At 36.9% G+C, this 18,340-nt stretch overlaps 1 protein-coding gene across 15 annotated transcripts in view; it reads right to left on the bottom strand.

Annotated features, from left to right (window-relative positions):
- The window catches only part of Anks1b (ankyrin repeat and sterile alpha motif domain containing 1B), a 1,054,774-nt gene that overhangs the window by 628,859 nt on the left and 407,575 nt on the right, over positions 1 to 18,340 (bottom strand). For all 15 annotated transcript variants that reach the window (XM_060377911.1, XM_060377912.1, XM_060377910.1 and 12 more), the window contains one exon: positions 2,754 to 2,890. In XM_060377911.1, the coding sequence (XP_060233894.1) occupies positions 2,754 to 2,890 (137 nt within the window). The remainder of the gene's footprint in view (positions 1 to 2,753; positions 2,891 to 18,340) is intronic.

The following is an 18,340-nucleotide window of genomic DNA, read 5'->3' as shown; positions in this document are numbered from 1 at the left end:
TCCCTCCCCTCAGGGCTCAGGGAGACAGAAAGAGTGTAAGAGCCAGAGGAGATGGAGGACACCACAAGAAAAAGGCTTTCTAAATCAACCAGTAAAGCTCATATAAACTCAGAGAGACTGAAGTAGAAAACACAGAGTCTACACAGGTCTGTATCAGGTATTCTGCATGCACGCATACATACACATACATACATACATACTCTCACATACGTACATACATAAAATAGCTCTTAGTCTAGTATTTTTATAGGACTCCTGAGTGTGTGAATGACTGAACCTCTGCCTCTTGTGCATTCTACTGGGGCTCTTCTCCTTCTCTTGGTTTCCCTTGTCCAGCCTCGATGGGGTGGGTTTTGTTTTATCTTATTATATTTTATTTTGTTGTGTTTGCTTGTTATCTCTTAGAAGCTTGTTCTTTCCTAATGAGAGACAGAAAGGGATTAGATCTGGAGGGTGGAGTGAATGGAGGAACTGGGAGGAGAAGAGGGAGGGGAAAGTGTAATCAGGATATGTTGTGTAAGAAAAGAATCTATTTTCAATAAAAGGAGGAAAATGAAGAAAATAAAGATATGAGCAGGCCTACCCCAGTATTCCTTCATAATTACTTCCACATGAGTTTTCTACTTCTGTGTCTCTACAGTGACTGAAAAGTTGAGAGTTCAGGAGTCATAACGAAAATAGCCAGAGACAAGGAGTAGAGTCAAGATGACATTTCTGCTCACTCTAGTTTCCATCAAAATTTATCAAATACTCTAACCGGAACTAAGATATGTAGAGATATTTTTTGAGGTGAAGTCTTACTATATAGTTCTTGCTGGTCTGAAACTCACTCACCATGTAGACCAGGCTGGCCTCAAGTTCACTGAGATCCTTCTGCTTCTGCCTCTCAAGTGCTGGGATTAAAGGCGTGTGCCACCACACCCATCAAGAGGTTTGTTGTTGTTATTTTGGTTTTTGCTTTAATTTTAGCTAAAATATAGTTACATCATTTTCCCTCCCTCCCTTCCGCCCTCCCATATTCCCTGTTAAGACCCCTCAGCTTGTGCGTGCGTGCGTGTGTGTGTGTGTGTGTGTGTGTGTGTGTGTTTACACAACCTGTTGAATCCACTCAGTGTTAGCATGTACTTCGATTCAGGGTGGATTACATGGAGTTAGGTAAGTAATTAGGGGGCTCATCCCTGGGGAAGACGAATTCTTCCTCACTTTTTGTGTCTCTGAGGAATCTGTTTTTTATTCATGAATGGCCAAGACATTCTAAAGTAGATGATTTACACAATTAAAATTTATTAATAGATTTTAAAAACACATACAGGACAGCATCTTTTATTTGTAAATAAAAACAAATAGTTTTTACTTGAGTGCTGGAACTGTAATAAGTACACAGCAATACCAAAGTGCTTTGAAGGAAACTGTGACTCAGCAAGAAAAAACGTGGCACTCACCATCTGAATCTGGGTTTGGTGTTTGCTTCTTCACCCAAGTAGATCGAGATGAAACATTTGAAAACATTCTCTTACTTTGCATTCTGGGTTTTTTTATAAAATGTTATCTGTGCCTAAACAATGCTAAACTTGTAAATTCAACTGACATAAAGATGACTCACTCTCTTGAGAAGATTTTAATCTCTGAGTAGGGCCAGGTGAAAAGTTGTTGTGTTATTAAAAGAAAGCAAAGAAGCTCCCTATCAGATGGCTGGTTTTGACCCTCTACAACCCCAGTCTGTTTACCTACAACAGCAGCCTACAAATTCTCTGGGAATCAATGAAGTTTAAATGAAATAATTTATACAAAAGCCTTCTACACACTATACTGGATATGTGAAGCTAATATGCTATTTACTGATGAGGGTGGGGCTGTCATAAACTAAAGCACGGTATAACAAAGAACGTCATTTATTTAAAAATTGTTGCTTACACAGTCTTAGACATGCTTGCACTACAGACTGGCTCAAGGGTTTATTCATGCTCTGTGTCTCAGAGATGCAGGAAGACATTGATTGGATCCTAAGTCCCCCCTCTCTTGGATTTTATGGAGCCCATTCAGAACGAGACAGGTTGAGAACACCACCAATTTTATGTTCTAGATCCATCTGTTGGCAAAAATATAATGCAAACAACTTTATAAGTGCTATTTTCAATGAAATATCACAGAACAGCTTGTCCCAATGATATTTCTAAAGCTTGCCTGCAAACCGCCTACTGGGAAATCCAACAGAAAGAGAAGGGGGATGGGGGGGGGAAACATACAGACAAGTGACAGAAATGGGAGAAGAAAAAAAAGAACAAAAGGTAAAGACAGATTACCAAAAAATGGGAACACCAGAGGACAATGCAGAGAATGAGTAGTGTGCTATCAAACAGACAACAGTATTAGAAGCCATGAGGAGTTGGAACCGTATCAGCTTCTCTGAGGCTGAAGGTAGACACACCATGTCCACAAAAAGCTTCAGAGCACAGTAGCAGCTCAACAACCACGGCATTGTCTAAAATGCTGAGAGGCAAATGTGAAACATCCATTTCTCCAAGCTTCATTTAATCCTTCTCATAATATCAAAGTTCATTTTCCAGGAACTAATAGAGATCCCAGTGTCCATTACGAACTTCACAGGAAGCAAACAGCCCATTCAGAGTCTCTTCCTTTAATGTAAAAATCTATTAGATAGTACACCGTAGCTGCATCATTGAAGTATAGTTTACATGTATTAGTTCAGAACCAGACATCACAGTGCAGACGATGTCATTCTGGGCACTTACCTGGGGTCGGATAACTTTTACGATATTTTTTAGGGCAGTGTCGGGAGATGGAGGTGAGCAGTCAGGTGTTGGGCCTGTAGAGCTGTTTCTATGGTGACTAGTTCCTGGAGCAGTAATTGCTACCTCAGAGGCATTATCTGTGAATAAAAATAGAACTGCCATGAACTTAATCAGTCAGTTTACCTCTTAAGACTTGAATTTTTGTGTGTGTAAATATGAGTTGAGATTTCAACTTAAAACTGGTATCAATTATAATACCATAGCTAGGAATATTTTTAGTAGTGTATTTTACAGAAAACACATACAGAATCTTCTGTTTTCTTTCAAGATGGTGAATAATAATCCTTGCAGTATTGTTCCAACATGAGTGAGCAATATTAAATTTATCATTTCTTTGAGACATGTTTTTTTGTTTTTTGTTTTTTGTTTTTTTCTGTCTAAGAGCCCTGCTGTCTTGGAACTCTCTCCACCTACTTCTGCCTTCTGAGTGCTGGGATTAAGGCGCGCATCATCATGTCCACTGCAATATTCAATTTATAATGGCAGATCCTCCTCCACAGTTCTTACGACCACCACCACTACACGAAAGGCCACAACCTTACTTTGAAAATGAATATAGTTTTGAAATATGCTGAGATTAGCCAACAAATCCCCACAATGTTTCTAATAAAAGCTCATTTTTATTACTTAGAAATTGTGTATCTACTTGATTTCTAAAGCCTAAACTTAAGCCTCAAAAATAACTTTTCCCAGACAACCCTAAATCATAGAACTTTAATAAAAAATGGCATTTGTATGAGACATAAACCAACAAATTTATCACTACTAGATGATCATAAAAGACTATATGTTCAAAATAAAAATGAATGAAATTTCAAAATCTAAATAAACCTTCCCTGATGTTTAGCATTTGGGGATGGGAAGAATAGGAAGTTTTAAAAGAAATAACTTGAAATTTAGCATCTTGTACAATACTTTTCCGTTCAATTTATGTTTATGACACCAGTGAACCTTAATACTAGATGAAAACTTAATACTTAAAAACTTAATACTAGATGAAAATTGTCAGACAGAAAAGACCACATGCTATACAATACCATCTACATGAAATATCCAAATACATAGGAACTAAACAGAGATTAGTGGTTGCTAAGGGCAAGGAAGAAGATATGAGAAAGTAATTATTGTGGCACTTATTTGGAACATAATGAGAGTATTCTAAACTTGAATCATGATGATAACCATATAATTATTTAAATAAATTTAAAACATTAAATTACGCACTGAAAATAGTAAAATTATGGTATATAAATTATCTCCTGACAAAACTCTTTACAAAGATCCCCGTAATTTTTTTTTAATCCAATACCAAATGTTTATCACTTAAAAGTTATGCATTCAAGCAACACTAACAAAATAACATCTGAGGAACGGTTGGGAAACGTCTGAAATACTTTGAAATGCATGGAAAACAACATAACCTCAGTTAGTACACAGGAAGTTCATCTGCCTGATAAGAAACTGGCAGTCTTTTGTAGCTTTTCTGAAAACCATTGAAAGTGTGAAACTAAGAAGTTTGTGTCTGTTATGTTTCTACTTTGTGTCCCAATAATTTTATGTCCCAGACAGATGAACTGGCGCAGATGAAGCTAAGAGTGTATTTACACTGACGAACTTGTTTCTCTCTTCTGTGCTCATTGCTCAATCCCAAGAGAACAGGAATAATTTAGGAGGGCGCTTTTGTTCATAAAAGGAGGAGGGAGTAATTCCCCTAAGACTGTGTCAGTCAGACAGAAATGCACATCAGGGCCTCGGGAGATGCTTTAGTCGGTAACGCGCCGACTGCACAGGGCACGAAGCTCTGACTTCAGATTCCCAACGTCCACGTAAAAGTTGGGGTAACGGCATGTGTGTGATCCGTACACTGGAACGGGGCGTGTGGGAAGACAAACACAGCTAAGGGGCCCTGCTAGTCTCTGGCCGGTTTGGCAGTCCTACAAGTACGGCTCTGTGTGTAGTGAACATGCGGAGAGAAAGCAAGCAAAGGTGACCAAGGTCCTTCCCTGAAGAACTGAGGGTGCGGCGGCCATCAGCAACGTGAGGGAGCCATGCGGACATACATCCTCCGTGTATTGCTTCCAGTACTGCTTCTGCCCCTTCACTCTGCCCTTTAGACTCCAGTGAGACAATGGTAGATAAAATTTACTATTATTAGTTTATTCTTTGTTTCAGTGTTTCTACTGTCTCCGTATTGTACTCAGAATACATTATTTTATTTATTTTCCAGTTTATTTTGTCTTTGTTCAGCTGCTTCTAGTCTGCTGGCAAACTCCTAATTTTAAGTCCACTTTAAACTCTAAAATTTCTATTTATTTATTACTAGATATCCTATATCAATACCTGATAACATTCAGCTCAGCTCCCCACATCTTTCAAGCTTGGCTATTATTTACTTGAAAATGACAAGTACTGATTGTTTTACTGTATGTGTTTACATAAAAATTTTAAATATTTTTAATTTGGCATGTAGTAACTGTACACATTTATAAAGCACACAGTGATATTTCAGTATCTCTGGACAGTGCTCAGTGACTGGATTGGAGTAATTAGTTGATGAATCATCTCAAGCATTTATCATTTCTTTATATTGTGAATAACTGGAGGTGGGTAGGAAAAATGAAGAGAGTAAAATTAACAGATGCTGGGGTATAAATAGACAGGACAAAGAACCCCTCCCCTCCCCCTCCCCCCAAAAAAAGTTGACGTCTGATAGTTACAATGCTGAAGTCTTCAATGACCTGCTTCCATGGTCTTGGCTCTCAACAATAGTTAGTTTCCTGTTCCTCTCTACATTCATTTTATATGTTTTCACTTAGGTTGTTGAAGCCAATCTCTATCACATTAAATGAAACTTACTCTTTTTCTTCCATCACATATCATTCCAAAACAGCATCCAAATTTGCATTCAAGTACTGATGCTAAATTCTGTGACCAGCAAGCCTGCATAACACACAGGTTACTTACCCTTTCTGTTTTGAGTGTTATTTACCATTTACAAAAGAGACTTGTTAGTAATTATCTTCTGAGTTCTATGTTTGCAGGCAAAATGAAAGATGACTACACTACATGTAATTAGGCCTATATAAGTTTAATAAATATGTTTTTTTCTGCTATCAAACTGAATATTATAGATAAAGTGCAGAAGATGAAACAAAAGAAATAGAAGTATTTATGTATAGCATATCTACAAAAATGATCTTGAGTCTTGGGTTGCTTTGAGATCATATCTTTTGTTTATTATCACAGACTAGTAGAAACAAAATCTAATCCTAGAAATAAGAGGTGGTCTCTTGAGGCCTTATTTTGTCAGGGTTTTCCAGAGAAAATGAACCGGAAATGTCTAAACATGTAAAGAGATTTACTGTCAGGAATGGAATCAGAAGGTCATAGAGGCACACGCTCTCAAGATCTACAGTTACAAACTCAGATGAGCCAGTGTGCAGTTCTACTCTGAGTCCCAAAGACAGAGAACCAAGAAAGCTGTAGGCTCAGTTCTATTACAGAGGCTGACATGCTCCAAACCCATAAGGCCAAAATATCAGCCCAACTCTGAAGCCCCGAAAACACAAATGCTCAAGCTCAAGCTATCAGTCAGGAGCTCTCAGCACTGCTCAGCCAGTTCATTCTGTTCAGCTCTTCAGTCGACTGGATGAGGTCCAGACATGAGGGAAGACAAATCTGTTTGCTCAGCCTATCATTCAGGTGCTAAGTTTTCACATTAACAATACCTCACAGACAAACCCAGCTAAAATGTTTTGCCAAATGAGAGCACCCTACTGGCAGTTAAGTTGGCATAAAATTAACCACCATAGAAAGACTCACTGGCCTTACTAGTTTTTGTTGCTTGTTTTTTTTTTTTTCTTTTTGAGCAATAAAGTCCAAAAGGAATGTTGAAAAATCTATCCAAAACATAAGCCAAAAGATTCTTCAATGGTTCTTAAAGTAATTTAATACAAAATATAAAATAATGGGCAATCAAAGACTCAATTGCTTAGAAAACAAAAGTACAAGTATCTTCATGTCCTGAATCAGTGATCTGTTTCTTTAGTCATTTGATTTTATACTACATTGATTTTGCACTGTTTATCAAGTAGACTCATTTCTTATTCTCTGTGTGACTTATTTTCATGCAGTCTTTAAGAAATACTGAGCTCTGCAAGGAGAACAACAGAACCAAAAAAATCTGGGCCTAGGGGTCTTTTCTAAGACTGATATTACAACCAAGGGCCATTCATGGAGACAACCTGGACCCCCTGCACATAGGTAGCCCATGGCCGCTCAGTCTCCAAATGGGCTCCCTAATAAGGGGAGCAGGGACTGTCTCTGACATGAACTCAATGGCTGGCTCTTGATCCTGTGGGGGGTGCTCCTGACCAGGCCACAGAGGAAGACTATGAAAGACAGTCTTGATGAGATCTGATAGGCTAGGGACAGATGGAAGGGGAGGAGGTCCTCCATTATCAGTGGACTGGGGAAGGAACATGGGAAGAGATGAGGGAGGGAGGGAAGGTTTGGGAGGGAATGAGGATGGGGCTACAGCTGGGATACAAAGTGAATAAATTGTAATAAATAAAAAATTATATTAAAAATAATAATAATTGAAAAAAGAAATACTGAGACACACAAAAAAAAATACTAGGTGAAATAAGATGGACAAAACAAAACCTGAGTGTTGAGCATTATCCCTCAAAATCTGATTAAACCTGTCCTTGTTGTGGAAACCTATTCTTGTTGTGGAAACCTGCCTAAGTCATTATACCTGATTGGCTGATTAAATAGCCTATACCTCAGCAGGGCAGAATGGGATAGGCATGGCTAAGGTTCTCAGGCTTCAGGTTCAAGAGAATCATGGGACAGAATGGACATGATGGACGAGAAGAGAGGAGGAAGAAGGATGCCACGATGGGTTAGTGTGGAGAACGAACCACATGGGCTGGAAGGAAAGACTCCAATAATGGCATTAAAAGGTCCAGATGAAGAATATAAGCAAGTACCATGGGATTATGTATGAAAGGTAGTTCAGATAAGGATGATTAAGGTAGATGGCATGGCATGGGGCTGGGAGATGGATGGTGTGGCTATTAAGACAGTGTACGTGAAATATCTGCCCAGCCCAAAGTAAGTAAGGCAATTATAAAATCTAACAGGTGTCTGTGTCTTATTATTTGTGATAGTGGGCTAAATAATAGCACCAAGATAATCATAGAGCTAATAATAAAACATTATAAATCAACACTCTTTTTGTTTTTTACTACAACACCTGAGCTAAACATAACCGTTGCAAATGTTCTTAATAACGCAGAGAAAGATGATCTGGATTCTCTAATCCTGTGTTCATTCTTTTTGAAAAAAGTCTAAGTCTAGGATAGTCTAGAGCAGTGGTTCTCAACCTTGCTAACGCTAGGATCCTTTAAAACAGTTCCTCATGCTTCGATGACCCCCCCAACCAAAAACAATTTACAACTGTAAATTTGCTACTGTTATTAATGCAGTATAAATAACTGATATGCAAAATAGCTGCTATGTGACCTTCTAGAATCTACATACAACCTTGAAAAATTATATTCATCCTAAATACCCTTGATATATCAGTTAGCTAGTCACCTAGTTGACTTTGCATTATGGAGCCTATGCTCAAGACTGTTTTCTATGTTCTATTTGCATTTGGTGGCAAAAATAAAATAAGGTGGGAAAAAATACCTGAGGGAATTGCTAAGTACACTGGGAGTTTCAGATAGAAAGGAGACTCTGTTCAGATTAAGTTACTACACAGTGAGCTATTCTGTCAATTTCCTCCACAATGACCTTAGAAATTTGATGTTTTACAAGAACAGTGTCCTATCAATAGTAAATAAAGCATGTGCAGTATTATAGCCTTGTATCTGTCACATCATTCTCCGGTGTGCATCAACTAGTTCAAGGATCCAAAAGATCATGCTAGATGCTATACATCTGACAAGTGAAACTGAGGTTTCTTCCAACTGGGAATTTAGGAGAGATACCAAGGGTAGGAGTTTATCTGAAAGACAAAGGTTGCAAATTGTAACTTCTATGTGGAGGATAAAATGTTTATCTTATAGAAGTACAGACAGATTAGTGCTTATCAGAGGTTTTTCTAGATGAAAGGGGGTGGAGTGGGGATATTAATGAGTACAAGGTGTAGTTGGATATCACTTTAGCTGACAGCAACTTATTGTATACTTCAGAAAGCCAGAAGAGAGAAACCTGAATGTTCCCAACAGAAGGAAATGACAAATGTTTGAAAGGATAGTCAATTACCCCCATTTGATCATTAAACACTGTATGTATTGAATTATTATATTATAACCCATAAATATGTACAATTATCATAGTAATAATTATTCAAATGTTCTCTGATGTATTCATAAACTTTAAACATAAATAAATGTCAGGGAAGGGCATTCTAAAAGATGGAAGTGGGAAGGACAAAAACAATGGATGGGAAAGACAAATATTTGCAGGATTCATGAAAGTTAAACTTGAATAAAATAGGAAATACTAAGAAAAGGAGAGGCTAGGTAAAGTATTTGGTAAAGTAGTATAAACAAATCTATGCTGATGTCCTGGTATATTTAATCTGTTCCCCAATATATGAAATGATGCTTTTAGAGTAGTGTTGTAAGGATAAATGAGACATATATGTACATAATTCATTGCATGGTGCATAGTAGGTCCTCAGTAATAATTATATATGAAAACAAACAGTGAACCATACTTAGTTATAGGCCATAGACTGTATACTCTTAACATAAACATGTAAAATGGAAATGTTTGCCAGCTTATGGAGAAACCTAGGGGAGTGTTAGATGCCTATAGTCATAATGCTTATGAGTATTATTCCCACATAACTAAAAAGTAAACCTGATCTTCTTCAGACTAAATATATATAGAACTGATGAGATGTCACTTCTGGAAATAGGTTCTAAAATCACTAGATTCTCCCTGGGATGTGCCCTATTGGGTTCTCCTTTTCTCAGATTTCTTGCACTGAGGAAGGAGGTAGTCAGAAATATATTAAGAGCCTTGTCAAACACCAATACAGCACGGTGAGGCTCTGAAGCCATCAGTCCAATAACCCACCAAAAGCTGAAATGTGTGTATCACCACACAAATCAGCTTGGAAGCAAATCCCCCAGCCCTCTTGCAAGCTTTGAAATGACCATAGTTCTGTCCCATAGACTGACTCATGAGAGACCCTCAACCAGAAAAATAAAAGTAAATCCTTCCTAGGTTCCTGATCCAGGGAGATAGTAAGCTCTTGCTGTTTCCAGCCACAGTGTTTTAATTAATTTGCTATTCAACAACAGATGACTAGTATGTTAGATGTTTGGCTAACATTAATTGTATGGTCAACATGTTTGCTACCCAGGCTGCAGTGCTATGTAGATTTTTTAAATCCTTTTTAGAAATAAGTTATTATGTTATGGAAAGTATAGAGTAACAAATAGCAAGTTACAAAATTACATTTTTATGCTTCATTTTGGAGCTCAGATGAATGAATAAGGGAGCTAGAATGGAAATTGGTAGAGAAAGTATCCCAAGCAAGGAGAACAGAATATACACTTGGTCAGAAGCATGAAAGCACATTATAGTTTCAGGAACTATAAGTTTCTTAGTCTAGTTGGAGCTCAGCATGTGTGTGGAAAAGCACATGAAAATGATGCTGGTAAAAAATATTAAGATGAAAAGGAGAAGGTATATAAAACTAAAATTAGCTGTAAAAAGAAGTCAGCCACACTGCATGTCTCAAACATTGCATGTTTTTCCCAAGCTTATGATCAAATGATACTTTATATGTATCTATATAAAGAACAGAATAAAAGGACACAATCAACTTTAAAATTTCTACATAGAAAGAGTCCTACCTAGGTACTATGGGATAATACAATTGACAAGCAACTTCAAGTTAATATTTAGTGTTTGATCAAATTCAATCCGTAAATACCTTTGACCTTAGCTACACCAGGAAATTCTAACAAGCAACAGCTCCAGTGCTGAAGAAACATGAAGGACTCCTAGCACTCACTGAGAAGTAGCCTGATGTACAGAGCAGTGGGAGCACACACTCCTTCCCCTCACCCACTCTTCACTCTTCCCTTTCCCCCACCTGTAGCCTGAAAAGGTTCACACAGCTTAACATATTCTCAGAGTTATATACTCTCGTTGGTGCGCAAAGGTAGTAAGAGAAGAGCTTATGTGTCCTGTGGATTCTCTATTCAGAAGGATCTCAAGAACTTTGGAGGAATTCAGGTAGCATCAATAGGATTTTCCACCTTCCTCCTGAGCTAATGCCGAGAATGGTAGATACTTCACCTGGACCAAAGAATGAAGAAAGGAACAGGAGGAAAGAAGGAAAGGAAGGAAGGAAGGAAGGAAGGGAGGGAGGGAGGGAGGGAGGGAGGGAGGGAAGAGGGAAAGAAAGAAGGAAGGAGAGAGAAGGAAGGAGAGAGAGAAGGAAGGAAGTAAAAAAGGATAGAAGGAAGGAGAGAGAGAAGGAAAAGATGGAGAGAGAGAGAAAACAGAAAGAAGGGCAGAGAAAATGGGTCCCTTTCCAAAAGCTGATTCTTAGAAACTAATTAGTAAGCAGATGAAGAAAGTTTGAAGAAATAAACATTTGTCATTGCAGTGGCAATTATGGATTCTCTTATTAAGCATTTGTACTTCAAAGCTTGCCAATATTTTTGTTTTCTATGCTCTGTTGATTTTGAGTTTTATTTGAGTTCGTGTGCTTTACATTTGTTATTGTCAACAAATTCTTTTCTCTAGCTTTTCTCAATATTCCCTTTTACTCACCTTCTACATCTTTCATCTGTTTCCAAAAATGGTATAAGCACTCAGCCTGACCAGGCAACACACCAGCATAATCCTTTCAGACCCAGACACCAGCCAAGTGGCCACCAGTAAGGGAGAGAAAAGAATTGCTAAAACTTCATATAAAATTATCATAGATGTTGGAGAGAAAGTGATTGTTCTAGAATTAAGTCCCAGTGTACTCATGTGAAAAACTAATCTAATGCCATCAGATTCCATTGCAGTTTATACTGACATAGATATCACTTATAAACTTATATTTTTTATCCATCATTACTTTATACCCCAAGCCTGCTGTAATTTTGGGAAACTTCAGATTCATCAAAGATGACCAATTATCTTTGGCCCACAAAGATTTTGATTGTTCTTCATGTGACCTCACTTCTACGCAGACTGCCATGTCTAAAGCCAACCCGGTGCATCTATATAGACAGTTACATCAAATAGGCATTTTGTATGAGGAAATTCGGATATACATAGTAGTCAATCACTTCCACTCTCTCCTGTCTCTCAGTCACACGATACCTACTATCCAATCCCACGATGACCTCAAATACTTTTACCAACTAATGTCATCTATTCCATCAGCTCTCTGGATTCTCATTTGTTTGTGTCTTCATTTTAGACATGATAACCCATCATTTTGTAACTCTCCAGTCAATAATTACATTTATTCTTATTATTTTACAAAATATGCCAAAAAAGTAAAAACATTACTATGTACAATTGATGCTTTATTTCACATTCCAGGTTCAACTCCAGGCCTGAAAGATGCATTCCACTACCTGTATATGGTGTCCCTGGCAGACAGTTTGAAGATGTCGGCTTTATTTCCAGATTGCCTCAGACGATATGTGACTTTCTTCTTCCTCCCATCAAGACCCTGTTTTCAGTATCTGGTCATCACAAGTAGACAAAGGTCCCCTGACCTATCACCACGTTGGAATGACTTTCAAGGGTCACAGAACTTTGAGTTCCATGAAGACACTTTGGATAATGAATTGAGATTACATCATTTCCTAACATCTCCTTTTACTTTTTTCTCTTCAATAAATATTTTTTCCAAGATCACTCACTAAAACTATATTCTAACATCTACCTCAAAGTCAGCTCCTACGTGAGTTCATCCTGGATTTAATTTGATCCAAGTGCCCTCAATGGTTCCTTTCGCATTTTTAAACAAAGGTACTTATTACAGACAGAAAATACCATACTATTGCTAAAATTATGTTAATAATGTAATATGCTCTCACTAATTGTTCCTGTCTTGAAAAATAATTGGATCCCAAACTATCAACTGGTACTTCACTAAAAGAATAAATTAATAAACATATAAACCTATTAACTCAATGTCTGTTTACTCTTTCTGTAGGTTCAGATTGCTTAGCATAGATCTGATTAATGTGAAACACAATATTAAACAATATAATATGATAAATATAAGACAATAATATGTGAACCGTCTAATTCCTTCTAAGATCTCACACCCTGGTCCGATTTTATTGTGTGCTCTTTCAAGAATTCACAGGAAAACACAGGAGAATCATCTGTATTCTCTGTGTATATCATATCCACATCATTTCCTTTTAAAATTGAAAGTACATGTATCTATGTAATGTACTTCTTCATTAGTCATATTTAAGGTTTACCTTTATGCCTCTGCCCCATTCTCCCTCTACCTTGCTTTCCATTTTTTTAAGAAAGTTTGGTTTTATGTTTCTTCATTGACTGACTTAAAACTGATGAAAAAAGCTCTTTTAAGTAACTAAACAATGAATACATTGTATAATCCCCAGAGTGGCTCCCGGTACCAAATCTTAGGACTCAGCCTCTTTTTCTGTTTGGTCTTCCTTTATGTAATGTTTCATCATCAGGCTGAACAAAGATGGCTGCATGACTGATGTAATCATATTAAAACGAACTAGAGGGACAACTAGTTTAGGAGTTTTGTGAGTCGAGACTGTATGAATTTCCTGTGACTCAGTTATTGACATGAGTTAGCTTAGGCAAGTACCCACTCTCTGGGAAGTGAGACACTGTGGCCTGAATGGCTGCGTTCTCTCAAAGTTTTGTTGAAATTCCAATTCCTAAAGAGCAGTGGCCTATGTTTTAGGTGACTAAGATATGAGAGTGAAACTCATCCTCTAAGTGTCCTCCTAAGAGTGTCCCCAGAGACGTCTTCAATGACCTGCTTCCATGGTCTTGGCTCTCAACAATACTTAGTTTCCTGTTCCTCTCTACATTCATTTTATATGTTTTCACTTAGGTTGTTGAAGCCAATCTCTATCACATTAAATGAAACGCACTCTTTTTCTTCCATCACATCTCATTCCAAAACAGCATCCAAATTTGCATTCAAGTACTGATGCTAAATTTTATTATAAAAATAAAATGAAAATGAAGATAGGAAAGTGAAAGAGATGACGGGACTTGAAAGAAAATGGGTAATGAGGAATACATTTAAACCTGTACTTCTGTATTCATGTTCTTTCATTATTAAAGTGATAGAAAATTTAGAAAGCCTAGCAGACACTCTTAATTTTACCTTTTATTATCTTTTATATTATAGTTTTACTGTTTAAATCAATTTTACATGTATATATATTTTGATCATATTTTCCCCTTCCCCAAGTCCTTCCAGATTTTCCCCCACCCCACCTAACCAACTTTAAGTTATTTTCTCAAAAAACAAACACCCAATACAACAACACCCCCCAAAAATAGGCATGACATTTTTATATGTGTATTGTAACATATGAATATCATATTACTATGTGTGTATATGTATATACACACACATACAATATTGTTCTGAGATGTTTGCCATGTAAATTGAACATGTACCAAATATTTTATAAATCTAATGATTTTGTTTCTAAAATTCTAAGAAATTTTGTGGAAATCAACAACTAAGTAAAGATATTTAAATATGGTGACTGAGTTACTATTGCTAGGAACCTACATTATTTTGTTGATCTTGTATTTTGGTATAAAATTCCCTTAATTGGTTTCTTCCATTATATTATAAGAACATATATTTTTCTTGAAATACTGTTCTGCAACAGCATTTCTGAAAGTTATGCAGATAGTCAGGAAAGCAAGTGCCGCATACTGTAAGAGGAATGAATGCCGATGGAATTACAACTTATTTCGATGTACTTCAGGAAAAGTGACATCGCATTTCTTACACTTTCATGAATCAGATGGAATGGTCCCAGGATTTCCAGTAGGCAAAGTGAGAGGCAAATATGTGACTTAATTCTCAACAAGTTTTCCTTTATATTCATTCTTAAACCAGGAGCAAAAGAACCTGCAGCAATGGTTTCCATCTTTTCCGAGACAATAACTCTGATGTTCAAACTGCTGCCCTTATTCTTCCCTATAGAAGATTTTCTTTCTGGGTAATGGTATCATTAAACAGGAAAGATTTTCTTCATTCCTCCTTCTTACATATGCTTTCAAGTACTGTTAATCCTAATACTACCAAAGTCTTTTAAAGTTATTTCCCACTTATAGTATTTAACCTTTCCAGGTTTAGAAAATAATTCATATAATTTCCATAAAATTGATGGTTTTGTTAAAAGAGCTCAATGGAATTTTTGTTATTAATAAAGTATTATTTAAACACTGGTCACAAAGACATACATACATGCAGAGGCATCAAATTATTGTAAAGTGTGATTTTCAGTTAAAGAGCTGTGAACAAAAACGTAGCATATTCTTAGTTTTAGCTATTTAAATTATAAATGGAATAAAGGGTCCTGAAAGCCAGTATTTATCTGTTGCTGATGAGAGTATGAATTGTTTTAAATTTTTAATAGTTACCTATTTCTCAAAATTCCCCCAATCAGCATATATTAATTTGATCCACTCATGTTGGCTTCATATATACGCTACTTCTATGAAACAGTGTTGTAAGAACATTTAAAATCTGGCTACTATGGTGTCACAAACTATTCCCCTGCATCTCTTTCAAGAGTCTAAAGACACACAAATAAGAGGAGCTCCCTGCACATATACGGAGAATGGATTTCCTATAATTTTTAAGGTCAAAAATAGCAAAATAATTGACACAAAAAAAGACATCATTATTCCAGTGACAAGGCAGCCAACCAAGTGGGAAAAAAAATAATCTTTACCAGATATTGATCTGACAAATGGTAAATATCTATACAAAGAGCTGAAACCACAAAGTACCAAGAAAAAAATTTGCATGGGGCATGGGACTAAACAGTTCTCAAAAGATAAAATGCTAATGGCTAAACAATATTTTTTAAATCTTCAACATCCTTAGACATCAGTGAAAGGCAAACTAAAACTACTCTGGCATTTTATCTTATCCCAGTTGAATGGCTAAGATCCAAAAGCCAAATGATGTAAAAATCTGGCATGAATGTGGTTTGGGAAGGGGAACATTGATTTTCTGATGACAGAGATGCAAACTGCTGTGGCCCCTACAGAAATCCACGTGGAGGTTAAGGGGAGTTACACTATACTAGCACAACAAAGCCCCCAACTACACACCATAGGCTAACAAGAAAACAAGTGCCAAGAATGAGTCACCCCTTCTGAAGTTATTGGTTATTGAAGTCAACCTCCAACTATTATACTTTTGTTGATACAATTAGTTACCTCACAGAACTTGATGGTAAGGCCCTATTGCTGAAGATACCATGTATGTAGGTCATTGAACGTGGAGAAAGTAAGCTAGTAATAATAATAACTTAAAAACCTCATCTCTGCGCATTCATAATGCTGAATGCTGAATATGCATGATACTAGAGGAGAAAAGGAATCTTCAGTCTCCCTAGATATGACCTTAGGAGCTAGAATAATGACTGGCCTGGCAAAACATAAATTATAATGATTAACTGATTGGATTTAAGGTCCATTCCACAAGATCAAACTCTCAGACCTGATATCATTACTGGGGCCATGAACGTGTGTCTAGACAGGTTGCAGGCTATAGGGAATAGCTTATTTATTGCTCTGCTGAAGGGACATAGTATTAAATTGACTCATATAGACCAACTCACTCATAGATCGGTACATCTCTCAACCTCGTCAAGGAAGCTTCTACTTTCAGATGATGGTAAACAGAGACCCTCAACTCCTCAACCAAGGACAGTCAGAACCAAGGCAGTGGGTGACTACAATAAAATGGTATCTTCCAGACACAACAGGGCAGTTGCACAGATCAACTCCTAGAAACTGTGACACCATGAACATAACCTTCAAAAGCTCAAGCCAGACAAAATCCAAGCACAAAGAGCCCCACACCCAGCTGAAGAATTGGTTATTGGTAATTGGTAGGTGTCAGGATTTATCTTTTTCAAGGGTGTGTGTGGCCCCTGGTAGGTGGAACAGGCGCCAGTGGATGGCCACAATGCAAAGAGTATATGCCCAGCATTAACTAGACCTGATGGGTTTTAAAAACCACGGACTAAATTTTGATAGGTATGGAATGAGGGGAGGGTCTAAGGGGAGCTGAGGGAGTGGTGGTGGAATATGATCAAAATACAATGTATGGCATTCTCAAAGAACTAATATAACAATTTTTGAATATGGACTTTATCTAAAAATCATGTAATTTAGATGTTGATGAATGGTTAGATTTTATATTCCTTGCAAAGGCAAAAAAAAAAAATAACTTTGAGATTCTCAGAGTTAATGCATCATCAGCTGAAAGAAACTCATGGTTGGAAAACATACAGAGACAAGTGCATCCATGTTCACCAGCAGCAAGCCTAGATTACACGGAAGAGCCAGGCTAGCTTGTGAGAGTCAAGAAAGTGAATCAGAGCAGACAAAAAGCTCTGTCCCATTGCTTAACTTCTTCACTTGCTTAAACTGAAATTATTTTGAAGGATTTTCTGATGGCTGAAATATTTTTGAAATAGCAAGGCAAATATTATTTGTCCTAATGTACTCTCTAATAAATTACTTGAATCGATGTGGTAATAACTATGTTTATGATTTATACATGTGTTTGCACTGAAGAGTAAGCCTACAAAACGTCAAGTCACGTCAGGCATGGTGGTGCATGCCTATAATCCCATTACTTGGGAGGCAGAGGCAGGAGGATCTCTGTGAGGTCCAGGCCAGCCTCATCTACAAAGCGAGTCTAGGACAGCCAAGGCATAGACAGAGAAACTGTCTCAGAAACAAACAAACAAAAACACATCAAGTCAAACAACTACAAAGTTAAGTAGTTTACTTCTTGGAATAATCAACTAAGTTTTTTCAGCCTCACTTCTATCTGCTTATTAAGGTTTGGTAAAACTATCCTATTAAATTATCATTGCCCTCTGGTTTTAATTTCAGTTCTGTTAATATCTATTGAATTATGCATGGTGATTGCTATTTTATAGAAAATCATACATTTTTCTTATGTCCTAGCCATTTTAATAAAATAATTCATTTTATTATTTTTATTGTATAATCTCATAGGAGGCTTTAATTATACATTTAACAACATAATATTTATTTGTACTTTTTTCTTGGTCAGTCTTGCTAGAGCCCTTTCAATTTTTTTTAAATTAAACTTATTTTAGTCCTTCACATTGAAATGCATTTCTTCTTTGTCTCAAAACTTATGAGTAAGCTTTCTAGAAAGATGATGACTTAGCTGCATTTTCTATTTACTGCAACCCATCTGCCTAGTGTAAAACATACAGTTCTTGGGCCAATGTGTT

This window comes from Meriones unguiculatus, chromosome 2 (genome assembly GCF_030254825.1).
Source record: "Meriones unguiculatus strain TT.TT164.6M chromosome 2, Bangor_MerUng_6.1, whole genome shotgun sequence".
Classification (NCBI taxonomy): domain Eukaryota; kingdom Metazoa; phylum Chordata; class Mammalia; order Rodentia; family Muridae; genus Meriones; species Meriones unguiculatus.
The sequence above is the reverse complement of the archived record's forward strand: the minus strand, read 5'-3'. Positions and strand labels throughout refer to the sequence as shown.